Raw genomic sequence first — 27,349 nt, 5'->3', positions numbered from 1 at the left:
AGTATAAATGCCCAAACTACTTTTTCACATTAGAAATACCCTCTTACTCCTAGAGACTCTGACTTTGTTTAGTTCCTTCCAGAAGCTCCATTTTAAAGAGGAGGTCCATGTCAATTAATCTTCATTCCTTTCTAGGATGACCTGGGAATGACTCATCTTTACAGGACTTCCTCTACCCAGCCCTGGGTTCCTATCCTCCTCATCCCCAATCCTTTTCCTGCTTTTCAGTTCCCTATTATTAATCTTTTCCCTAAATTATAATATAAGCTCCTTGAGGACAGGAAGCATCTTTCTGCTTTTATTTATTTCCCTAGTTTTGGTGGGCAGACACATACAAAGCTCTTAATCAATGTTTATTGACTTGGTTGTTCCAGTTCATTGACTGATCCATAAACCCAGCATTACTCCACCAGATTTTCCACTAGTTGCCAGGAGCTTATAATGAAGGTAGGGAAATATGGCAGCAGACTCCCATGAAAAGACAGTGAAGGACTCACATACTTTAAATTCTAGGCAAATTCTGGGCAGAATCACAAGAGCAAAAAGAGATCTTAGAACATAGGTCAGGGCTGGAAGGAATCTTAGAAGTCTGGCCTTTCAGGCCCTTCATTTTACAGAGGACAAATGGCAGGCACAGAAAAGGAAGGAATTTGCCCCAAATCAGAAGGCAGAAAGTAATAAAGCTAGCACTTGAACCCAGGTCCTAAGACAGTAGGCAAGGATCATCATTTTTGAAAGCTGCAAGTCTTTCTAGTTCAACCATCTCATTTTATACAAGAGAAAAACTTAGTCTAATTGAATTTACCTAATGTCCTACAGGCTGTGAGTCACAGAAACTAGGTCATTTCATTGTCAATCTAAAGAGCCTTCCTTTGAAGTTAACCTGCCTTCCTTTATGTTGTGTGGATATTTTACTTGTAGTGCCTTAGTTGCTTCATCTGTCAAAAATCCCTGGAATAGTCAAATGAGAATTGGAGGGAGTCAGAGCAGATTGGGGTGTTCAGGGTGGTGATGGGATGGGAAGTCCTGCCACAAAATTATCAGTTGAAGGAAATGGTATTTTTATCCTGGGAAAGAGAAGACTTATGGGAGGAAAGAATAATATTCAATCATTCTCTTGAAGGATTTGAAACACTGCCTTGTACAGAAGAGATTAGACTTTCTTTTTTAAAATTTTTATTCTAAATTTAGTGCCAAATAAAACACATTTCCATTCTGTGCAATAGAAAGAGGAAAAAAAGAATATTGTGAAAGCCAGCTTTTTCTTTTCAGATATATAATAATGCAACATAGAACATTTCTTTTTAAAAAAAATTTAAATTGTATTTTATTTTTCCAAAAACATGCAGAGATAGTTTTCCACATTCACCTTTGTAAAAGTTTGTGTTTCAAATTTTTTGCTCTCTCCCCGCCCCAAGACAGCAAGCAATCTAATTTAGGTAAAACATGTGTAATTATTCTAAACACATTTCCAACATTTGTCATGTTGTGCAAAAGATAAATAAATAAATAAATAATCAGATCAAAAGGGAGGGAAAAAAGCAAGAAAGGAAAAAAGAAAACTAAGCAAACAAACAACAAAAAGGTGAAAACACTATGCTTTGATCCATATCCAGTATCCATAGTTCTCTTTCTGGGTGTGGAAGGCACTTTCCATCACAAGTCTATTGGAACTTCCTTGAATCACTTTTTTGCTGAACAGAGCTGTCCATCACAATTGTTGTCTTGGTTCTGCTCCCTTCACTCACACATCAGTTCATATAAATCTTTCCAGGCCATTCTGGAATCAGCCTGCTGACCAGTTCTCAAAGAACAATAACATTCCATAACATTCACATACCATAACTTATCCAGCCATTCTCCAATTGACGGACATCCACTCAGTTTCCAGTTTCTGGCCACTACCAAAAGGGCTGCCACAAACATTTTTGCACATGTGGGTCCTTTCCCCCTTTTTATGATCTCTTTGGGATACAGACTCATTAGAGACACTGCTGGATCAAAGTGTGTGCAGTTTTATAGCGCTTTGGAATTATCAACATATAACTTTTTTTTTTTTTTTTAACAGTTTTTATTTACCAGATATATGCACGGGTAATTTTACAGCATTGACAATTGCCAAACCTTTTGTTCTAATTCCCCCCCCCCCCCATGGCAGGTTGACCAATACATTCAACATATAACTTTCAAGGCTATTTTGTTAGTTTGTGATTCTTTCTGGGCCTTCCTTCTATTCTCCTCTTTTCATTTACAAAATGCTTCAATAGCTCTTTCCTATCTTATCCCAACTCTATTCTATCCTTCCACATGGAAAAAGAAAAGAAAAAGCCTTGTAATAAATGTGCATAGTCAAACAAAACTAAGTCTCACATTGGCTGTTCCTGAAAACATATGTCTTATTCTCAGTCTATTACCCCTCAGGGAGTGGGTAGTATGCTTTATCATCAATTCTCCAGAAGCATTATTGTTTATTGAATTGTTCAGAATTCTTAAGTCTTTCAAAATGTTTTTTCTTTATTACGTTGTAATCCTAGAAATTGCCTGCCTGGTTATGTCCAGATTACGCCAGATGATCCAAGTCTTTCCAGGCTTCTTGTAACCAAGAGGATGATTAAATCTTCCCCTAGATCCCAGAAGACAGAAATGGGGGAAATTTTTGCCTGAAAATTGCAAAAAGGCAGAACTAACAGAACTGTCCCAAATGCATTGCCTGGACAAGAAGTGAATTCCCATCCCTGGAGGTGTCCAGGTGGAGACTGGAGCACCGCTTGTTGGGGATGGCGTAGAATGGGCATTCTCAGCCCTTGCTGTCCTGTTTCTGACGTTATGTCTTTTCCTGCTACATCAGGATTCCTCTCCTCCTGACTCTGAGACTCCGCAAGTTACTACAGACCACAATTCCTTAGAGTCATAGATCGAAAACTAGAAAAGGCGTTAGGTTTGATCCAGTTCAACCTCCCCCTGTTTCAGCAAAGAGAAAACAAGCCCCACAAGGCGATTAATAACTTGCCCAAAGTTTCAGAAACGGGAAGAGGGACAGGATTTGAATCCAGAACTTCAGCATCTTGACCCGATTCCTTTTCCACTCTCCCAAGCTGCCTCGGGATGATTCCTGGGTCTTTAAAGGGAGTATTAACCTTTATCAATTTATCTCCCGGGGCGGTTTCGGCGAACTAAACGAACTAACGGATATGGGAGTGCTTCAGAAAGTCTAATGCTTATGCAAATTTGGGTTATTTCTCCCTCTCGATTTGCCTGAGGTGGTGGGGGGAGGGGGTAAGAAAAAGCTGGTGAGGTTATTTCACCTTCGCTTAGGGGTGGAGGGAAAAGGGAGAGAGGGCTCCTTTAAGGGAGGAGGCGGGGGGGTGGGAAGGGGTGGAGGCGGAGCCAGGGGTTGGGGCAGGTGGAGGGAGGCGGGGCGGGCTGGGAGGCGGAGGCACTGGAGTCCCCGCGGGAGCCGGAGCCCGAGCCGGAGCTGGGCTGGAGGTTGCTCCGCTCCGCTCCTCACGGTGTCTCTCCGCGGCGCTCCCAGTTCCCACGCCCACTCGTGCCCACGAGGAACCGGCAGCCCCCATGCTCTGAGTACCCGCGCGGACTGCGCCGCGCCCCCAGTAGCTGAGATGGAGATGAGGAGGTGCCCTGAGCCCCCGAGCCCCCAGCCTCGCCCCTGGTAAGGCACGCCCCCGCTTGGCACGTGGGCAGCTTGACTTTGGGGGAAACTGACACTCTTTGGCTCGAACCGGGTATGGGAGGTAGTGGGTGAGTGTCCCGGGCCGGGCCGGTGACGCCAGCTGGACGCCTGGGGCCTCGGAAGGGCTGGGAGTCACTCCGCACCTTCCTCTCACGAATCCCGGTGTTGCAACCGGGAATTGGGGTGGTGACGGAAAGAGCCCCCTCCTCCAGGGACGAAAATCTCCTCCAACCCATTCGTTTTACAGATGGGGAAATCGAGGTCTCGAGGGATCTCAGTTGCCCACTTCCTCCCTAGTCGCAGAGCCAAAATTCCGTTACGGACCCAGGTCCTTTGACAGCACCACTCTGTCCGCCCCACACCTTGTGATCTAAGGCAAGGCATTTCCCCTCTGAGCCTCAGTTTCCTTATCTGTTAAATAGAAATATTTCCACTCCCTCTCACAGATTTGAGTGAAGATACTGTTAGCTCCAAAGTGCTGTAAGTTAATCTTGCCTTTGTACATTAAGGTTATAAAACAGGTTCATTAAAGACCATTTAAGTATCGGAAATGCTATTGTCCCTATTTGAAAAAATGAAGGCTTAGGGAAATAGTGACTATAGAGAGACTAAGGTAAGTGGCTTGTCCAGAAGGACCCTGCTAACTAGGTCTCCTGGATCCAAGGGTCCTGTGTTCTTTCCGTGACTCACTCCAGAAAGCCAAGAGTTCCAATTCCCCTCCCCCTTTCTTACCTCCCTCCTCCCCAAGGTGGCAAGCAATCTGATATAGGTTATCCCCGTATGATCATTTAAAACATATCAGAAAAACTAGAAACATGAGCTAGTAGTAGTGTTGAATCTTCTCATCTGGTTAATAATTTCTGCCCTGTCTTCCTCACAGGATTGTGAGGTGAGCCGAGGCACAGCAGCTTTTATTATCAACTTTCTCATTTGTCAAATTGTGAGGGAGGGGGGCAATTTGGAACAGGCAAGGCTTAATTTCGGGAATTTCATGCCAGACCAAACAGTGAGGAACTTTGAACTAGGGGGAACTGGAGTTTTCCAATAGACATCCCCAGAGGGGTTGTTTGTGACCTTAGGGTATGATCCATATGGGATCAGAATTTCAATCTAAGTTCTGCTACCTATGGGATCTCTTTGCCTCCAGAACTTCAGTTTATCTGTAATGTGAGGACTTTGAACTGGATTCATTTCAACCCAAATATTTATTAAAGCTTCTACTCTGGTCAAAGAGCACTGTGCTTAGGTATGGAGGCATAAAGACAAAAAGGAGACACTTTTTACCCCTCTTATCCCCTAGGGGAAATGTAAAATGTAAGCAGATATATACAGAAAAGAGGCAACTTCAAGGGCAGAAAGAACTAACTGAAGATACTAAATGGCTTTTCATGTGTCATTTGGATGGCCATTTCAGATAATGTAGTCAATGGATTAAATAAATCTGGGTATTTTTTTTTTTTTAACTCAGAACAATTCATTTTCTTTCTTTTTAAAACTTGATGCTTTTGGTTGTTTTAGCCTTTCTTTTCCCTCTACCTCCCACCCCCCACTTCTCCAGCTAACCTCTCTTAGAACAAAGAAAGATAAAAAGTTAAAAGGGGGTGAGAATGGCAAAATATTTTATTTTCAGTTTTTCAGATGAACTCAGTAATGTAACCTCTGTCCTTTTGGGGTTAGATGTTCTTGCAGGTCCCGCCTTACATAAAATTAGGGATGCCAAGGTTATTTAGACTGACTTTCTGATCATCTCTAATGTTCCTCTTTTACTGCCTTGGTTCTGTGGACTGGGACTTGGCCCAAAGAAAAGCATGTCTTATTTAGGGGAGGCCCAGGGAGTTGGCAGTTAATGTGTTTGGTCTCTTTTGAAACCAGTTGCGGAAACTATGCCTTTGGCTTGCATGTCTCATCAAAATAGGCAATAATGACATCTTTATGTGGCACCTGGAAGAAGTTCAGAGGGTTTTTCCACTAGCAGCACCCCTTCCTCCACCCCATCCCAGCCAAGAGCCTAAGGGTGAGGAGAGAATGTTAAGTGGTTTGTTCTTTGGTTTTGTTGAATTTTTCTTAGGAAAATACTTTGGGTTTGCTGAGTTTTTCTTAGGAAAAGAATAGTTTAGTGGGTGACACTTTTGAAGAGTTTAATACAGAAAATTCTGTTATAGACCCCAATGAAATAGGTTCTGTTCCAAAAATTTGTTTGTAAGTCAATTGTTTGGAACTTGGACCACAGTTCCCCTAGCAACAGGATTTAGAGCTATGGCTGTAATCCCAGGGCAGCCCACAAAAGCCCATTTTATTCCCAGTGTAACTGAATTCTATTACTGAGATGTGAATTTTGGAAGTAGAATACTTTTGCAATAAAGGAGGGTCTTCTCCTTTTCTTAGATTAAAGTTAATGGTAGTTTAGTTTATAACAACTAGCACAGTGCCTGGCACATAGTAGGCACTTTACAAATGTTTATTGGCTGACTGACTCCCAATGTCTTGGTGCTAGTCCCCCGTCTTTAGTGCTTTCTGCTCCTACCCAGTCTAGCTCTGCCTACCAAAGTATTCCTTACTAGGTACCTACCTCAATTTTCTCCTAATCAAAACTCCATTCCCCAAGTTCCTGAGATCTCCTCTAAGTAACTGATTCAAAGGATACAGTTGGAAGGGATCTTAAAAATGTTGTAAAATGCTGTTATTTTGTAACTGGCATAAGAGAAGGCTCAGAGGATCTTAGATTTAGATACAGAGGTCATTTAGACTGACACTCTTGTGGTCTAGATATGGAAACTGTAGCCCAAAGAGGCTGACTTGCCCAGGATTTCACAGCAGCAGTTATGAAATGAATCCAGATGCTTACACTGCAAGTATAGTTCTTTCTAGCCAATGTCAGAAGATTAAAAAGAAGCCTGACGTAGAGAGACTTACATGAACTAGTGCTGGGTGAAGTGAGTAGAACCCAGAGAATGTTGTACACAGCAACAATAAGATTATGTGATGATCAGCTCTGATGGGCCTGGCTCTTTTCTTTTTCTTTCTTTAAAAACAAAACAAAACTTTTTATTTTCAAAATACATGCAAAGATAGTTTTCAATATTCACAACCCTGTTTTCCAAATTTTTTCTCCCTCTTTCCCCCTTCCACCCTCTCCCCTAGACAGCAATTAATTCGATATAGGCTAAACATACAGTTCTTCTGTACATTTTTCCATATTCATCATGCTGCACAAGAAAAATCAGATCAAAAAGGAAAAAAATAAAGAAAACAAAAAGCAGATAAACAACAGCAAAAAGATGATATCACAACTTTTTTTGTTTGCTTGATTGATTTTTTTTCTTCTCATTTTTATCCCTTTTGATCTGATTTTTCTTGTGCAGCATGACGAATATGGAAATATGGTTAGAAGAACTGCATATGTTGTCTAGGGGAGAGAGGAGGTGTGGAGGAAAGGAAAAAATTTTGGAACACAGGGTTTTGCAAGGGTGAATGTTGAAAATTATCTTTGCATATATAAAAAGCTGTAGCAGCTTTGGCCAATCTAAAAAATATTTGTAATTAAAAAAGAAGAAAAAAAGAAGCCCGGGTGCTTTGGCAGACTTTTTGCTTCCAGGAAAATATTCTGCATTTCAAATAGGAAACAAACTTATAGATATTTGTCCGACACAGACTTTGGAGAGAGTTTCCTCTTCTGTAAAATAGGGACATTTCTATTACCTGCCCCATAAGAACATATAAGGAAAGCACATTGCTAGATGCTGTTTACATAGTTGCTTCCCTGAGTAATGGCTGTGAGGGTCAGGCTGGGATCAGGGATGGTGGTCTGAGTTGGGTGGGGGCAGAGATTTTTCTCATCTGGAACATGTCATATCCTCTCTTTTCTTTTGACGAATAGTAGGTGCTTTTGACTTTCTCAAGTACCCTATCATGGGCAGCTAGATGGCACCATAATGGACCATCACTCCTGGAGTTGGGAAGACTAATCTTCCTGAGTTCAAATCCAGCCTCAGACACATATTAACTGACACTGAACAAGTCACTTAACTCTTTTTGTCTGTGTCCTCATCTATAAAATAAGCCAAAGAAGGAAATTGCAAACCACTGCAGTATCTTTGCCAAGAAATCCCCAAATGGAGTCATAAACAAAGTATTCTATGACACGTCTGGTATTCATATAGTGCTTTGTACTTGAGTATATATCCTCTTTCCTATTAGAATGAATGCTACTTTTCAGGGTGGGATAGAATGACTCCTAGTAGATAAGAGGATGGACTTGGAATTAATAGGACCTGATCTCACATCCTGCCTTTGATACCAAAATAACCATGTGAACCTTTCTAGAATAATCATTGACCCTTATGAAACCTCAGTTTCCACCTCTGTAAAATGGGAATAATACTTATAGTTCCTACTTTACTAAATTGTGAGTTTCAAATGAAATGTTATATTTCAAGTGCTTTGCAAACTTGAAAGCACTATATAAATGATAATTATTATTCCATGAAGCAAATCATGGTTGATTGAACCTCCTGTTCTTTTAACTGGGGAAAACACACACAAACAGGGAAGGAAGCAAGGGCATGATAAAGTTCTAAATTGAACATAATCATCAATCATTAAAATGGATGTTATCAATAATATAAGCTGTACAAATTCCGTAGATAAGAGATGTTGCATTTGGCTGGTGATAATTAAGAAAAGCTTCTAGTTGGAAGGGGAACTTGACATAGACCTTGAAAAACAACTTACCTTTCTTTTTTTTTTTAATTAATTAATTTTTGTTATTTATTTGCTTATGCATGCACATTTATTTTTTACATATTTCCATATGACTCATGTTGGGAGAGCAAAATTAAAATAAAGAAAATCACGAGAAAAAAAAAACAAGAAACAAATGAACTTTCTTCACAATAACTCAGCAAGGTGGATTTTACAAGTATTCTTATCTTTCTTGTAACATATGAAGCAATCAAGACTCGAGATAGTAACAAACCCAAAATCCCATATGCTACAGAGCTCGGCTCAAATTTAAACTCCAGTTGTACATGGGATGCTTTTCCCAGTGGCTCTGTAGGGAACCCAATGGCTGCATTGGATAGCAGAAGGTCAGGTTCCTGATTACTCCTTATAATCTTTATGGCCTTTGACAGATCTTTTACATTCTCTTGGTGTCACTTGTAAAATGAGGGACTTAGGTATAAGTGATCTCAATAAATCCTTTCAAATCCAAATCTCTGACATTAATATAGGACTTTATGATTTATGAAATGTTTTAATGTATGTTTTATCTTTTAATCTTGCACCAATCCTGAGAGTGAAGTTAGCAAGCATTTTTTAAGTGCTTATTATAGAACAATTAGGAGACACAGTGTCAGACTCGAAGTCAGGAAAACCTGAGTCCAAATCTGGCCTCAGAAACATACTAACTGTGTGACCCTGGGTAAGTCACTTAACCCTGTTTATCTCAGTTTTTTCATCTGTAAAATAAGCTGAAGAAGGAAAGGGCAAACCACTCCAGTATTATTACATGTAAAGATACTTTTCAACATTCATTTTCATAATATCATGGAGTTTTGTTTGAGATTCCTCACTATAGTATCCCCCAAAGTGAGCATCCATCCTTTGCCAGAAAATGTCCAGTAAAGGGAGAATCATCTGCCAGAGCCAGCCAATTTCACTCTTAGAAGACTAATGAATTGACAGGGAGGTTCCCCTGTTAGCAAGCCTAAATCTTCTGCAACTTCCACCCACCCATTGTTCCTACTTTTGACTTCTGAGGTCAAACAAGGCAAATAGAATTCTTCTAAGCAATAACTTTTCAAATGCTTAGTTATTACATTCACTAAATTACATTATTACATTACAAATGCTTAGTTATTACGTTCCTTTTCTCCAGACTAAATCCTTTCACCCTTTTTACAAGTGGTATTCTTTCTTTACTCTAGCTAATGTATGGGCTTTTAATCTTCTTGGTCATCTTCCTCTGGACCCAATTTAACTTTCCATTGTAGGTCTTAAAATGTAAGGTTGATTTCTGAACTCACATTATGACTTCCCATTTATTATTAAATTTTTTCTTATTAGTTTCAGTTCAGTGTCTAGTCTGTTACTTTTGTTTGGATTCAGACATTTAGCTGTCGTATCCAGCTTTTGGGTCATCTGCAAACATCATAGTTATGCTTTCATACAAATTATTGGTTAAAAAATATTAAAATAACACAAGGTCACAGTAAGATTCCTGGGTTACTACACTGAAGTTTTCCCTTTAATTTAAACAGCTAGTGGCTCAGTTGATAGAGTGTCTAGCTGTGTGACTCTGGACAAGTCATATAATCTCTGTTTCAGAATCCTCATCTCTAAAATAGGAATAATAGTAGCACATGCCTCCCTGTGTTGTTGTGAGGATAAAATGAGATATTTGTAATATGCCTTGCAAACTTCACAGTGTTGTGTAAATGGAAGCTATTATTATTATTTTGACATTGAGCCACTCTTTCAGATCATTTAAAAAAACTGATATTTAAAAAAAAAAAATATTCCCTTATCCTCAATGAAACCCTCCCAGGTAACAAGAGCATCACAGTTAAGTACACATTAACTGCATTTGAAAATCTATTCCTCATTCTGCACCTATAGATCACCTCTTCTGAAAAGTTGAAAGTATTCTTTACCCGTATCTATTGAAATCCTGATTAAGCACTACATTAATCAGTTTTGAAATCTTCCATTGTTGTTTGTTTTGCAGGGCATTAAGGGTTCAATGACGTTGTTAACTTTTCTGGACATTATTGAGATCATTGTGTCACTTCTCAATTCTCTGGTTCTGTTTACTTCATTCTGCATCAGTTCATACAGACCTTTCCAAATTCCTTTGGAGTGTTTTTATTCATAATTTCTTATGTGTGATATTACATTATGTTAATGTACCACAAGTTTATTCAACCATCCTCCAATTTAATGGATCCCAGTTTTGCTTCCAGTTCATTGCTACTATTAAAAAAAAAATGCTTCTATAAATGTTTTTGTATGTGTAAGATGCTGCTTCTAAGTGCTTAACCTTCTTGGGATGTATGCCTATTAGTGGTATAAAAAGTCTGTACAATTTAGTGATTTTTCTGGTATAATTTCCAATTTTTCCAGAATGGTTGGACCAATTCACAGTTCTACCAAGACTGTGTTAGTCCTCTTGTTTTCCACAATCCCTTCAAAAGCTACTGGCTTTGTCTTTTATTATATTTGATAATTTGATAAGATCTCAGACTTTTAAACATTTTGCATTTCTCACATTATTAATGGTTGTAGCTTTTTATTTTATATGGTTACTAAGAGATTGAATTTCTTCTTTTAAACACTGCCTAGTCATAAACTTTTACCACTTGTTTGTCCTTCATTCTCCAAGAGAACTAAAGACATCATGAGGGTGATGTTTTGACTTGTTCATGGGATGGCAGAGCTGCACAAATATGTCAGCCTCAATCTCTCCTCCAGTGGCAAGACAGTCTACTGTCCAGACTACTAATGTGGCCCAAGATGCAGTGGGTGACCTTACTCTTTCTAAATTAAAGTTTTTCTCAGGTCTCAGTTGACTTGAGGCAATATCCATTTAATGACTAAGAACTAGGTAGGAATTGAAACAAAAAAGGCCTATTGTATTGGCTCTCTTTCTGAATTCCTTATGTATCTTGGGTATCAGATCTTTATTAGAACTATTTGCTATACTTTCCCTCAAATAACTGAAATTTATCTTCTGTCGATCTTATTTGTGCACAAACTTTAATTTGATAGAATAAAAAATTATCTTTTATCTTTCATCAACACTTTCATCCCTTATTTAGTTCAGAATTTAGTTCAATCATAGTTGTGTAAAGTATCTCCTTCCATTCTCTCATTTTTAAAATAATTAAACCTTTTATGTTTATTTAAGTTACAGATCCATTTGAATCTTCTTGTATAATATGGTATAAGACAATTCAGGGATTCCTAATACTTGTAACTTTTATCATGGAGTCTAAATCTCTTCTTACTCACAAGGATAACATGTCTTTGTCAAATACTTTACTGAAATTAATGACCTTTTATTTATAGAGTTCCCGTCATCTACAAATCTAGTAACCCTACCCCTCCACAAAAAAAAGGAAACAAAGTTAGTCTGGCATGACTTGCTGATGACAAAGCCATGTTGTCCCTTTATGGTTAGTGCTTCCTTTTTTGAAATGTTCACTAAAATATCTAAACTTTAATAACACATATTAAGATTTTGTGAAAGTTGACCTGCAGCTCACTGGCCTAAACACTATAGCCCAAGTGTCACACAGAGCAAGCGATATGTGGCCAGCAACACTCATGAATACAACCCAACCAGATGAAAATATAATTGGAAAACATTTAACAAAATAACTTAAATACTGTAAAATACAAATAATTTTTAAAATTCAGGCAATATGCTGGCATATTTTCCAATTAGTGACCTGGTTTGTTTCTACTTGAGTTGGACACTACTGCTTGGTAGACTTCAGTTGCATTGATCTTTTTAAAAACCATTTACTCTTCTTCAGTTCTGGGCATGTCTCTCATTTCCTATTGTCTTTTAAAGATCATTGACAATATCTCCAGAATCATATCTGTCAACCTTTTTCATCTCCCAGGATGTAGTTCATTTAGGATTGGAGGTAATATGAGTTTTCATTGTTTCCTTTGATTCCATTTCTGTATTAACCACCTTTGTTATGCCCTTATCAGATGGAAGATGGTTTTTCTTGGTAAAGAAAAAAAAAAACAAAATAGGAATTAAATAATTCTGTCTTCTTCCCCTATGCAATCAGTTGCCAAGGCTCCTTGATTCTTCCTGCCTTTATAGCATTTCTTAAATGCCTCATTTTTTCCGTTACAAACACACTACTAAAAAAATTACTCGTGCATATATACTGTCAAAAAAATTATAAATAAAATTAAAAAAAATAATAATAAATCAAGATTGATTAAAAAAAAAAAACAACAACACACTGCTAATGTCCTAAAAAACCCCTTTTCCTGTATCCTGGTAATTGTCTTCTATGTAGTCTCCATCCTCTCATCTTTCCCTTTTCTCCACATAGCTCCAAGGTGATTTTTCTTAAGCACAGGTCTTTCTCAAGACCTTTCACTGGTTTGATTCTGATTTTAGATTAGAATGACCTTTCTTAGAGTTAGAACTATTCAAGAGTAGAATGAGTTCTTTTTCAATGGGAGTGTTCGAATAGAAGCTGGTTGGACATCTGCCTAAGACAGAAATAGCTATAATTATATCTTTAAAATATCCAGGAAAGCAATATGTAAATTTGGGGGTTTATTACTAATTCTCATAACTTAGTTAACCTCTTGGGCTAGTTCATAATAGTAGGAGGATAGGTATCATTATCCCCATTTTATAGAAACTGAAGTTCAGATGGGTATTTTCCTGGTATCATATACCTACTTAGTGGTATGATAACAAAGGCATGTAGTGGATGGAATGCTGGCATTGGATTCAGGAAAACTCATTTTTCTGAGTTCAAATTCAAATTCAGTTGCTTACTAGCTATGTTATGGTGGGCTTAACCTCTTTTTGCCTCAGTTTCTTCAACTGTAAAATAGAAATAATAACACCACCTATCTTAAAGCACATAGTAAGTGCTACATGAATGTTTTATTTCCCTTCCCCTTCTCTTCTCCTCTTAAGTTCATCCCGTTTTTCTTAGAAAAAGTATATAAAAGGTCAAGAAGGAAGCTTAAGCTCCAGAAAATGGATTAAGGGTGGTAATCTAATTTAGAAAAATTTGGATGTTTATCTTCTCCCATAATCTCCTTAATTAATTAAAGACCTACCCTAGAATTGTACCTGCCTTTTCCTGAAGCAGTTCTCTGAGGGAGGAGATCCCTTTAATCTCTGTTGGTCATGTGTGATCAATTTGGGGACAGCTCTTGAGAGAGAAGTGGTCGTAGACCATGGGTGGTTTTAGGATACTGATTCTCCTGGGGCTTTCCAAGGAAACAATGAGGAACTTTTATTCTTTTAGTTGAAACAAAATGTTAATTCTAAACTGCAAGTGAAATATACTTTGTTGGAGATTCCTATAAATGTTACTTCAAAATGTTGTGTTGGAGACTTAGCCAAGCATGAGGGCACTCTGCTAATTTTACATTTCTCTGTAAGCAGAAAAATGTTGGAATTTAGATTAATGCTAAATTAATAAGTGTTTCAAACAGATTTCTGCCTGTAATATGGAGTATAATATTAATTTTTTTTTTTTTTTTTTTTTTTTTTACAATCAGAGCAGCCCTTTAAAAAAGGACTATGAATGGTGAGGGTGTGTGTGTGTGTGTGTTGTGTGTGTGTATGCTTTGGGGGAGGTGGGGAGTAGTTTCACTTCATGTCTTGGGTCTGTTTCCCCCTAGGAATGAGGAGGGGTTTTTCCTGTCTATTTACTGTTTGACTAGACTGTGTATCACTGGAGCCAGACAGGCTTTCTGGTTAAATTTCAGCAAAATATATCTTTGGGCAAATTTGACGGTATTAAGAAAAAACAAAAAACAAAAACCCAACTCACAACCCAGAAAGAAGCAAAGACTGACTAATTAATGTTGGTTCTTAATGAAGGAAGGTTCTTTCTCCCTTCTTCCCTTGGCTAAAGAGGGAGGGAGGAATTAACTAAATTTTTGCGCCTTAACAGTACAATGACTGAGACAGATCATTTTACTGCAGAATACATTTCCTCATCCACAAGGTCCCTAAGGATATCACCTCCCCTAAAATTATTGTAAAATAAGGCATGGAAAGGGAACTTTAGCTTTAAATATTATATGAATGATCTTTTAATAAGTAGAAGAAAGGAAGCTTAGTGGAGTAGAAAGAGGACAGAACTTGGAGTCTTGACTCTCTTATTGATGATCTTGGGTGAGGAGATGTCGGCCCCTCTGGACCCATTTCCTCAGTTACCTGTAAATATGATCATTTAATACTTGGAATTTTCTATTCATCAGTATTATTATAGTGGAAGTATTCAGTGAACTGTGAAGTGCCACTGAAGTACGATTATTATTATTATTATTAGTGGCACAGGACAGAGATGATAGCCACTGTTCAGAGCAGGCAAGTTATTGACAGACTTAAAAATCTTACAATGGGAAAGACACCTCCTAGAACTGTCCCCATCTCTGTCTCAACAGAGGTCAGTTCTGTGATATTCCCAAGTAGCTTCTTAGCTGTTATGATGTGGAAAGAGTACAGAGTTTGGTATCAGAGACCTGGATTCAAGTGTTGCCTCTGGTACTATTTCTGTGATCTTGGGCTGGTTAATTAGCCTCTACATCTCAGTTTCCTCATTTTAAAATAAAGGATTTGGACTAGGTGGTTTCTTAAGATCCCTTCCAATTTTCAGTCTATTATCCTATGATTTTATTACCACTAATAACCTCGCTGGAGAGCCCTCTTCTTCTCCCTCCCCCCCCCCCATTTTTAAAAGAGTTCTAATTATTGGGAATATTTTCCTTTTTCAAACTTTCTATTTATCTTGGTTCTGCTTTTATGGCCAAGTAATATAAATCTAGTCAAATAGCTCTTCAGATATCTGACAATAGATAGCTGTGTTCTCCTCTACCCAATGTCTTGTCCTTCCTGGGCTAATATCTTTATAAGACGTGATTTGGAATTTTACTTAAAAAAATAGAAACTTAGGAAAGAATTTGGTTTAATATAGTATTATAGCTAGTGAATTGGATTTAAGTGAGGTAGGACTATGCAAAGTCACCTGCTAGTGAATTGGATTTAAGTGAGGTAGAACTATGCAAAGTCACCAGCCTAACTTCTTCCTTCAGAGCCAGTTGGGCCCAAAAGCCAGGATGATCAGGATGACTGAAGATAGCCCTAGATACAGTGGGAAATCTTAGGTCCCTTTTTGAAAAGAATATTTTACTTTTTCAAATACTTGCAAAGATTGTTCTCAGCATTCACCTTTGCAAAAATCTTGTGTTTCAAAATTTTCTCCTTTTCTCCCCTCTTTTCCCTCCTCAAGATAGCAAACAATCTGGTATAATTAAACATGTACAATTCTTCTAAACATATATTTCCATATTTGTTATGCTGCACACACAAAAAAATCAAAATAAAAGGGAAAAAAATCAAGCAAACAAACAGCAACAACTTAAAAAATGTGAAAATACTATGCTTTGATCCACATTCAATCTCTATGGTTTTCTTTCTGTATATGGATGACTCTCTCCATTACAAGTCTATTGGAATTAGCTTGAATCAACTTATTGTTGAAAAGAGCCAAGTCCATCACAGATGATCATCACATAGTTGTTACTGTGTACAATATACTCCTGGTTCTGCTCACTTCACTCAGCATCAGTTCATGTGAATCTTTCTAGACTTTCCTGAAATCAATCTGCTCCTCATTTCTTATAGGACAATAATATTCCATAACATTTACATACCATAACTTATTCAGCCGTTCCCCAAGTGATGAGCATCCACTCACTTTCCAGTTCCTTGCCACTACAAAAAGGGTTACTAAGATCTTTAACAGGTCTTAGTTTGACTGAGGCAATGCCCATTTGGTGATTAAGGCTGGGTAAGAATTGGGACAGAGCAGCCCTCTTTGAGGGTTGGACTGATTTTCAGAGAATAGCTTAGCTCTTGTTCTCTCCTTGACTGGGGTCTATTCTTACTTCATTTATATGTGCAGCATTCTCTCTCACCACCAGCTCCAATAATATACCGAGTTCCAGGACCAACCCAAAGGACTGTGTACTGGGTCATACTCCTGGATATCTTCTTAAAAAGGCCTTTCTGTGAGTCCTCCAGCAATTCATAGCCCAGCTTTGTTAAAAGACTTCAGAATATTCCTGATTGTCTAGTTTGGAGGAACTTCAGCTGTGTTCTAAATGTTACGCTGATAGTAATCATTCACATTTATATAAACTTTTATATAAATTTATATAAACATATTATAGTTACAAAGAGTTTTTTCTATATTATTTTTATTATACCATGGAAACAGCAGACTGAGACTTTGCTCATAGTCTGGGGCAGCCAAGAGGAGAGGACCCTGCCCTTGCCCTTCAGATGCTCACATGACTCATAAAATTGGAATGGAGGAAGAATGGGAAAGGGTAGAGAAGTTTTACCTGCTGGGAACTAGAAGAACTACAAGAGGTCAAAGAAGGGATAGCTCCCTGCAGGCTTCAAAAACCGAGGTTGGGGATCTGCAATCCAGCTCAGTTACTTATTTGTGTGATATTGAGGAAGGTCACTTAATATTCTGGGTCTCAGTTCCCTAGGCTGTAAAATGAGAGAGTTAGAGGAAATGATTTCCATCCCTTTTAGTTCTTACATTTTGGGACTCTTACCCTGACATCATTTGAACCTCACTGCAGCCCTTTTAGATGGACAAGGAAAATAGTTATACTCCTATTTTACAGATGAATAAACTTAGACTTAAACTGAAGTGATTTAGGTTGTTAACCATTTTGGGGTGTGTCATAGACCTCTCTGGAAATATGGTAAAACCTATAGACCCCTTCCAGTTACATGTTTTTAAATGCATGGTACAAACCCAAATTACATTAGAAATGAAATTATCAAAATATATTAAAAAACCAAACAAACAAGTTTATGGATTCCAGGTTAGGAACCCTTGTCATAGAAGGCAGGAACTTATGTATTAGCCAGTGTAAGCCTCTTGTTTTGGAAAATGAGGAAACTGGGCCTTGGAGAGTTCAAATGATTTGCTTAAGTTCTTCCAACTCAAGAATTGGGAAAAGAACTCAGCTTCTTATTCTAAGCACAGTGTTCTTTCCACTGTCCAACACAGACATGGATTAATAGAGTTGGACAGGAGCCATTTGATGTGTTTAGAGGGTATGTGAGCCTGGTTACTCTGTGTTCTGAAAGATGGGCTAATACAGTCCTTTCCATACTGATTCACCCTTCTAACTTCCCTAATGCTGATTCAGGGGAAGAAGTGAATTCCTTGTTCCCCTTTTTGAATTTTAAACATTTTAATAATAGTAATACCACTTTTCTTTGCATCTAGCTTAGTCTTTATACTGGGCTACCACATTTTATCTCTGTGGTAGGAAGAGCTGAGATAGAACATCACAAATGTGAAGGATTTCAGTGTTTGGTCTGAGCCCCTCATTTTTTAGACAAGGAAACTCAGGGCTTCAACAGGAGAAGGTGCTTGAATTCAGGTTTCCAGAATTGTCTGACCAATGGTCTTAGCCCTCCGTACTCAATTTACTGATGAAGAGAATGAACTATGGATCAAATGCCTGGTGAATCATCAGGTACTTAGCTGTATTTCTTAACTTAAATCATACTGTGGACTCAGAAAAATATCTAAATTTTTTACTGTCAATGTCCTCTGCCCTATACATCATCAGGAAGGTTGTGACTGGAGCTTAAGAGGAGGGAGCCAGGGTTGGCAAGGGAAGGATGCCAGAGAAGAATGTTTTGCCCTTAGATGTTGAAAATAGAAAATGAGCTGGGCCCAAAGTTGAGAAGGAAGGAGAGAGCAGACTCCATTGTTTTTTAATGACCCCAAGTTTCTCTCCAAAACAAAGATTAACTTATAAAAAAATAATATTCTCTGTTATGGCTACAAGGTGGGGAATTAAAGAATTAAAGTTGAGGATCATCCAATAGGTAACTGAAGTAGAAGAAGGAACATGATAGATAGAAAAGGAGATAGCAATGAGTAATAAATGATTGTTGACAAGTAAAAATTTTATACAGATTTATTTTGAGAGCAAAAAAAGTGGTAACAATTTATGTCCTAAAAACTGTTGAAAGATTAAGTAAATGATGGTATAGTAATGTAATAGAAGTTATAGAGCTGCCAAAAATAAATACAAAGATTACAAGGAAGTGTAGAAAGACCTGTAAGGAGACAGCTAAGTGGTGCAATGGATCATGGAGTCAGGAAGACCCAGTGTCTAGCTGTGAGATACAGGGCCCTTCACTTAACTGTTTACCTCAGTTTCCTCAACTTTAAAATGAGGATAATAATAGCTCCCACTTCCCAAAGTTGTTGTGAGGATCCAATGAGAGAAATCCTTTCTTTTTCTCCTTTCTTTCCCCTGCTCCTTCCCCCCTTTTCTCCCTTCTCCCTCTATCCCTCTGTCCCTCTTTCTCCTCTTCTTCCTTTCATCCATGAGATCAATAGAAAGCAAAATATGAATTTTCTTTATAAAAATTCCTGCCAGACCTCTCCCATTAAGTCACAGTGATCTCAGATAAGCCATCCCTTCTCAAATCCTTCACCAGATGATTTGCTTGAGATCAGGTAGACAAATGACACTGGCTTTACCTAAAGGAGAGTAAATTCTCAAAATTCAGAGAGGAAGTTTCTGTCAGAAAAGAGGAGAAACTATAAAGAGAAATAATGGAAGATTTGGCAATTTTTAAAATTTGCAAATTTCCTTGAAACTTGTTTTATGTTTTTTTTATGTATAATATTTTTCTCCAGTTACATGTTTATCTTTTTTTTTTCCCCCCCCTCTAAGGCTGGGGTTAAGTGACTTGCCCAGGGTCCTACAGCTAGGGAGTGTTAAGTGTCTGAGATCAGATTTGAACTCGAGTCCTCCTGAATTCAAGGCTGGTGCTCTATCCACTGCACCACCTAGCCGCCCCCTCCAGTTACATGTTTAAACAATTTTTTAAACATTGAAAAAAAACTTTAGAGTTCCAAATTCTAACCCTCTCTTTTTCCCCTCCCCTTCCCTGAGACAGTGAGCAATCCAACAGTTTGTACATGTACAATAATGTAAAACATTTCCATATTAGTCATTTTGTACAAGAAGACTTGATTTTTTTTTTTTTTTTTTTTTTTTTTTTTTTGTTTTTTTAAAGAATGAAAGTGAAAAATAGCATGCTTCAAACTGCATTCAGTATCAGTTCTTTCTCTGGAAGTGGATAGCATACTTCATCATTACTCCTAAAAGTTGGAATTTGAAAGTTGGAAGAGACCTTAATATCCATCTAGTCCAGTCTATACATGAAGAGAATTTCCACTTTAACATGCTTGATAAGTGGTCTCTAACCTATCCTCTGATTTAAAACTACTACCTTCCAATGATGTGGGATATGTGGATGATACATGATTTCATCCTGTGATAATTGAGAAGATTATCAGTCTTTGGTCTTTATAAAGTTACTGTAGTCAAAGCAGTTAATTGCACAGCTGCTAGGATAAATCTCTCCAAACTGAGCTAATCTGGTCTTTGGACAGAAGATTTATAACCCTAATTTGAAGTCTCTTCAATTTGATTGGCCTTACCAAAGACAGCCTTTCTCTGGCAAAATTATACAGAAACCAGAGTAATTTCATCATGATAATCTTTGAAGAGGACTTAGTGGAGGCTTAAGTTAGAAAAAGAACTTGAAAAACCAATATTGGAGAACAAGAAAGTAAAATATGATGTTATCCTGTTCAGCATGTAGTGACTATTGAATGCTTGATGCTGTGGTGCAAAAATAGAAAATAACATGGTCCCTGTCCTGAAGGTGTTTGCAGTCAGCATGGTATATATAGTTCAAGGGTTTTTAACCATTTTAGTGTCCTGGACCCCTTTGGCACTCTGCTAAAGCCAAAGTTCCCCTTCTTGGAATAATGTTTTTAAAGGCATAAAATAAAACACATGGAATTACATTGGGAATTAGAATTTATAATTTCACAAATATGTGAAACATTTAACAAATTATTTTAAAATATATTTTCATATATATTTATCAAGTCAAAATAAATCCATAAATTCAAATATATGTGCATTCATAAACATAAAATATATTAATCAAAAACATTTTTTAAGTTCACAGATCCCAGGTTAAGAACCCAAAGGAGTTTTGGATTCAAATACTGCTTTTAATACTATGAAACCAACCATGAAGAAGTCACCTAACTTCTTGTCTGGTTGGGTTTTTGGTTTTCCCATAAAATGGATTGAATAATTAATCTCACATATCTTTTTCTCAGGGTTGTTGTAAGAATTAAATAAAATCATGTATAGAAAGTGCTTTGCAAACCTTAAAGAACTAAATGTCTGCTTTTATTGTTATTTAGGAGAAAGAAATAAAATATACCAATACATAGGAGAGGTCCAAATGCAGTGGGTCGAGAGATTGGAGTGAGAAGAGATCGCTTCTGGTTGGTAGTTGTGGGGAAAGATTGTACCAGGGAAAGCTTAAAGGAGGAGAAAGGCATATGAAACAAGTTGGACAGTGAAAGAAGGAAAAGATCTTGGTAGAAATACATCTCCAGGCAGCAATCTACACCAATTTATGGAGGGAAATGTTGGACAGATGAGAGTAGAAAGGGGCCTATACTCCTCTTTGGTTGGGTATAGGATTTATAAAAGGAAGTAATGTGAAGTAAAGCTGGAAAGATAAATTGGAGCTGGATTGCAGATAGCCTTAAAAGTGCAAGAAACAGATTCTTCTTTAAGCAACAATAACAACAAAACTTTGGTATAAGGAGTGACATTCAGGGATGAGGAGATAAAGAAGAAATGTAGTGATATAAAAATAACAAACAAAATTAAATAAAAATCTGTTTTTCAAGAACTGCAAGAAGCAAGTAGCAAGGGGTTTCTAATAGTTTGTATCTTTCCAGAGATACATGAGTTAATAATCATTTCATGCTTGTATTCTTGACATGACCTTAGTATGCATATCTCTTTGGATGACTAACAGTTTACAAAATGTTTTGGGTTCTGTCCCCCACCTACCGTATCTAAGGAGCAGGAAACAATGTCAAGTTATTCCTTCCTTGAGTGGTTTTTCAGCAAAGGAGTAGGTGGTGAATGTGATGAACCTTTTAGGCGTTTTTGTTCAAATACATAATGCAAATTTTTTTAATGGGGCATTGAAAGAGCTTCTTAGCACTTTCCTCTTTGTCTTCCTCTCTGACCATCTCTTTTTGCTACCTTTTTAAAAAAAATTAAATAATACCTTTTTATTTTCAAAATATATGCAAAGGTAGTTTCCACATTCACCCTTGCAAAACCTTGTGTTCCAAATTTTTCTCCCTCCCTTTCCCCAACACCTTCTCCTAGACAGCAAGTAATTCAATATAGGTTAAACATGTGCAGTTCTTCTAAACATATTTCCATATTATCATGATGCACAAGAAAAATCATATTGAAAAAGAAAAAAACAAGCAAGCAAACAACAACAAAAAAAAGATGAAAATACTATGTTGTGATCTACATTCGATCCCCATTGTCCTCTTTTTGGATGCACTTGGCTCTTTCCATCACAGCACTATTGAAATTGCCTTGAATCATCTCATTGTTGAAAAGAGCCAAGTTCTTCAGAGTTGATAATCCTGTTGCTGTGTACAATAATCTCTTGGTTCTACTCACTTCATTCAGCTTCAGTTCATGTAAGTCTCTCCAGACCTTTCTGAAAATTATCCTACTGATTTTTTTTTTTTTTTTTTTTTTTGCTGAGGCAATTGGGGTTAAGTGACTTGCCCAAAGTCACACAGCTAATAAGTGTCTGAGATCACATTTGAACTCAGGTCCTTCTGACTTCAGGGCTGTTGCTCTACCACTGCGCCACCTAGCTGCCCCTGTTCCTTTTTTTTTTATTAAAGTTTTTTTTATTTTCAAAACATGCAGGGATAATTTTTGCAACATTGACCCTTGAAAAACTTTCTGTTCCAATTTCCTTCCCCTTTCCTAGATGGCATGTAATCTAATATATATTAAATATGGTAAAATATGTTAAATCCAATTTAGGCGTACGTATAAGAAACAATAGAACAATAATATTCCATTACATTCATGTGCCATAAATTATTCAGCCATTCCTCAGCTGGTGGGCATCCATTGAGTTTTCAGTTCCTTGCCACTACAAAAAGGGCTGTCATGGTTTTTTTTCCCTATCTTTTTTAATAAAAAATTATTCCCTATAGAAGACAGGTATAATGGGAATGTTTTATACCCTTTTAATCCCATCAAATGTAATTAACAAGATGCTTTATTCCCTGATGCCTTTATCATGTGATAATATCTTTAAGATACAAAATTAGCTAATTAACTGTATTAATTGGTACAAATTGATTGAAATTCACATAAGAAATCTTTTTTGGTGGTTGAAGAGAGTCAGTCATGTTCTTATAGGGCTTGGATAAAACAGCAATCAGTTTGATATCCAGCATTCAAATGGCTGGCCAGCCTAGGGGTCAACAGCTTCAGCCAGGCCTCTGAGAGGGACTCTTGGATGAGTCCCTTCTCCTTGGATGGGGGGAAGGAAAAGAAATTCTTCTCTATCTCTTTCTTTCTCCCTTAACCAGAGGATGACATTGTGAATTTCATTAGGACCTAAAATTTGGAATCTTTATCTCTATAAAATTATCTTCAGAACAACACTGACAAATGACCATATCTTCATTCATCTGTGTTAAGGACAAATTGGATATCAAGGCAGTTTCAGGATTCTATGTCGGCACCAAACTTCGGAGCCCAGAAGAAAGCTACCTACACCAAAGGGGAATTTCATGAGGAACTTCAATCTAACCAGGAATTATGAATTGTCCTTTGGCTGTAAATGCTCTCAAACTGAGATCTGTTGAATACTTTAACTTAAAAAGACCAAGGTCTCTCACTGCATCCAGTCATCCTGATCTCTCTCAAGCCACTTGGCCCAATGGCTCTGGAGGAGAAAGTGAGGCAGGTGATCTTGCCCAGCCCTCCCTCACTTAAATCCAATCCACTTGCATGTCATGGTATCACCTCCCTGATGTGATGGTCCTCTTCAAAAACAAAGGACAACTAAGTTCTCTGAATTTTTAAGGGAGAGAATATGTCACAGGCTTTTGGGAAAAGCTTTTTGTATCAGCTATTTTTACTATACCATGTTAGAAAAATTAAACAAAGTCTAGCTGGCTGATAGTCAATGGAAAGCACATTAGATGAGGGCTTTTAGATGCTAGTTAGAGAATAATATACTCCTTCCCCAAAACCCATCCTGATGGTACGTGATTGGAATTGGGGAAGTCAGGAGAGTGGGGAACTGCATCTGGGTAGTTATCCAAGAATAGAATTTACTGGAAGGGACCTTGGTGATTATGTGGTTCAGGCCCTTCAGTTTCTAGAGAGATCTAAATGGATTGCTAAGGTCATTTATCTATGTTAAGTGGCAAAATTAAGTCAAGGTCCTGTCTCTTACAGCTTTAAAACTTAAGATTCTTTGATCTTTCTATTTTCAAAATATATACATGGATAACTTTTGACACACAAATTCCTGTGTTCTAATTTTTTTCTCTCCCTTTCCCCATCCCTTCCCAGGTAGGCTAGTGATCTAATATATATTGAACATGTGCAATTCCACTATACATATTTCCACAAATGTTATGCTGCTCCAGAAAAATCAGATCAAAAAGGAAAAAAAAAAAGAGAAAGAAAAATTGCAAGCAAACAACAAAAAGAGTAAAAATGCTATATTGTTACTCATATTCAGTTCCCACAGTCCTCTCTCTGGGTGCAGATGGCTTTCTTTATCACAAGACCAGTGGAACTGGCCTGAATCATGTCATTGTTGAAGTGAGCCAAGTCCATCAGGATTGATCATTATATAATATTGCTGTTGCTGTATATAATGATTTCCTGGTCCTGCTCATTTCACTCTGCATCAGTTCATGAAAATCTCTCCAGGCCTCTCTGAAATCATCCTGCTGGTTGTTTTTTATAGAACAATAACATTCCATAATATAAGTTGTCTTAATTTTCATTTCTCTGATTGATGATTTAGAGCACCTTTTCATATGACTAGAAATGGTATTAATTTCTTCATCTGAAAATTGCTTGTTCATATCCTTTGACCATTTAAGATTGTATGATCTTAAGAAAAAGAAAATTCAGTAATCTTTTTCAACATACCATGATGCTCTTAGTTTCCTTTGCTTAGATATAATTAAAAGACTGTGTTTGGGCCTGAATTGCTGCCATAAAAGGTGATTTGGCCAAAATGGTGAATGAGTAAGAAAAAGGCTCAGGCTTACTTGAAGAAACTTGCCCTTGAGGAAACAAAAGTTACTTTTGAAAAATCTATGCACACTCCTCTCCTACAAATGGAAGGGCAAATTGCCTGCAACCTTTGGGTGAAAACCATTTTGAAGAAGAGCTGAAATAAATTTTTCCTCCACAAGACAAATTCCTTTTCCTTCCCACTGCTGGCAGTCACCCCACCTTGAGCTCCTTAGCACCTTTTCTATATTGCATATCTGGAGCTATATTTGTTTATCCAGTGCTTAGCATGGTGCTTAGCACTTTTTAAGCACAGGTTTAATTAATGCTATACCATTAATTCAAGTAAGAAAAAAAATTTGAGGAGAGAGGAAAGCACTAAAAAAGTGAGGCAATGTTTCTCACAGGAAAGCTCAGCTTTCCAGGAACTAAAAATCCTAGGGGGCATGGATGAGAAGGGAGTATTTTCCAGGTATGGGAGAAATCTGACACAAAGTCAGAGTGAGGATATAACATGTCAGATATAGAAAACAGCAAGGAAGACAATTTGCCTGGAATAAAGTACATAAAAGAGAAAAATATGAAATGAGATTATAAAGGTAGGTCAGGGCCATATGAAATTTTCAAACTGAGGAGCTTTCCCTCCCTCCTTTCCTAGAGTAGTGAGTTACTGATGATCCTTGAGCAAGGAAGTGACAAATCAAACCTGTGCTTTAGAAAGATCATTTGGGCACCTGTGTGAGATTTCATGAGAGAGGAGAGAAGTTGGAAACAGGTAGACAAATTAGAAGGTTATTGCAGTAGTTGAGTTGAAAAGTAACCCGAGTCAGAATTATTGTGTAGAACTGGTTGATGTATTGCTTAGTTTTGTTGAACTGATTTTTTTTCCCCCTTCTTTAAGAGTTTTGATTCATTAGATAAAGGAGGGATATGGGATATATTTGAAAATAAAGGCGATGTTAAAACAAAAGTAGAAACAAAAATTGCCTCAGGATTTAAAAAGGGGGGAGGCAGGTAAGTGGCTTAGAGGATAGAGCACCAAACCTGAAGTTGAGAACTTATCTCCAGCCTCAGATATTAGCTATATGATCCCGGGCAAGTCATTTAACTCTGTTTGCCTCAGTTTCTTCATTTGTAAAATGAGATGGAGAAGGAAATGGCAAAGTACTCTGGCATCTTTGCCAAGAAAACCCCAAATGGGATCATAAAGAGTTGAGCATGACTGAAATAACTGGACAATAACTTGAATCCTCATCCAATATTTAAATGTCTATTATTATAAAAATATGCTGGGGCTCTGGCTTCCTACCATCCTTTCCCTTAGAAATAGGTGGAGCAACTTTTTCAGTTATAGATAGTCTTAGAGAAATTTTCCCCGAGTCTCCAATTGGGAAACACTGGGGCTTTTTTCCACTAGTGAACATTGTCTCTATCTGTTATACCTTAAATATTTTTCCCCTGTGATTTCACTGGTGTAGGAAACTCTCACCTAAGGCTTCCCTCACAGACTCACTGTCTCATTGAGCCTGTGCCCACAGAACACATCCTCTGGCCATCAGACTCTGTTTTCCTGTGACCCGGGGTAGAAAGGGTCAGAAGATGAGATGGGACTGGGTCTGAAAATGATAAAAGTGAAAGCTCATCTCTCCCAGTCCAGGTTTCCAGTGGGAGGAGGATGGAAAGAATGGCCAAAGCGTAGGCAGGGTGCCTTGGAAATAGTTGCACATGTTTTAAAATCCCTCAATAAAATGTAAGCTCTTGGCTTTTCCACACAGCTGGTGTTTAATAAACAATGCTAGATTACATTGAATTTTGATCTGGGCTATTATACTAAGCTTCTAATAGATCCCCTCTGCTTCCTCCATTCTCTCCCCCTGACCCATCCTTCACGAAACTACCTTCTTTCTCTTCTACCCTGACCCCCTTCCCCTCTTCAAAAATTGTTGGTCCCTGTCTCTCATAAACAGCCGGAGTCTGAGACTCTATGATCTACGTGCGACCTGCCTTTCCAGCCTTATGAGTTCCTTTTGAATATTGTACTGGCCATGTAGTCAAAGGAGACCTCAGCTGTTTCCCACCTCAACATCCCTCTCATCTGCACTTGTCTTTGCAGCCTGTCTTTGCTGCATGCTCTTCCCCATGCTTGCAAGGAAAGCCTTCTCATCCTCATGCTTTCAGAATATTCCCCTTGTATCAAGGCTTAGTTCAGGGCCCACCTCCATCACTGAGCCTTCCCTGGTTCCTGTAAGTGACAGTATTCTATCCTTCCTTATCTTCCTAGAAGACTTTGCCTAGTTTTTCCTACGCCTCCATCACACCTGGCTTTGTATTTTACTTACATCTTGTATTCCTTCCTAATCAGGAGAATCTGAGCTAATTAATTTTTCGTGTGTTTGGATGGCCAGTGCTTTGCACATGACAGATGTTTAACAATGTGTGATTACTGAGTTGAGTTTTAAAGTTGAGCATACCGGGGCTGAGTTTTCTCAATCAGGGCTCAGTACTTTAAGGTTAAAGTTGGAAGGAATGCTTTTCTTAAGGTAATTTTGGGCAGTGGGCATATATACATCCCCACTTTGCAACTGAGCAAATCAAGGGTCAGCGAAGTGACCTTACTTCTCCGTGTTTACCTACATATTAAGTGATGAGAGAAAGTTAGAAAGATAGGAGCCAAATTGTGGATGGCTT

General features: G+C 37.9%; 1 protein-coding gene across 2 annotated transcripts in view; it reads left to right on the top strand.

Annotated features, from left to right (window-relative positions):
* The first annotated feature begins 3,440 nt into the window (after positions 1-3,440).
* The window catches only part of SH3BP2 (SH3 domain binding protein 2), a 102,290-nt gene continuing 78,381 nt past the window's right edge, over positions 3,441-27,349 (top strand). Inside the window, exon 1 of one of the 2 annotated variants that reach the window (XM_074276342.1) lies at positions 3,441-3,670. Coding sequence is in view for 1 of the 2 variants with exons in the window: in XM_074276343.1 (XP_074132444.1) it covers positions 3,621-3,670 (50 nt within the window). In the remaining variant the exon portion in view is untranslated. The remainder of the gene's footprint in view (positions 3,671-27,349) is intronic. The other variant, XM_074276343.1, reaches the window with a different exon arrangement.

This window comes from Sminthopsis crassicaudata, chromosome 6, assembly GCF_048593235.1.
Source record: "Sminthopsis crassicaudata isolate SCR6 chromosome 6, ASM4859323v1, whole genome shotgun sequence".
Classification (NCBI taxonomy): Eukaryota; Metazoa; Chordata; class Mammalia; order Dasyuromorphia; family Dasyuridae; genus Sminthopsis; species Sminthopsis crassicaudata.
The sequence above is the reverse complement of the archived record's forward strand: the minus strand, read 5'-3'. Positions and strand labels throughout refer to the sequence as shown.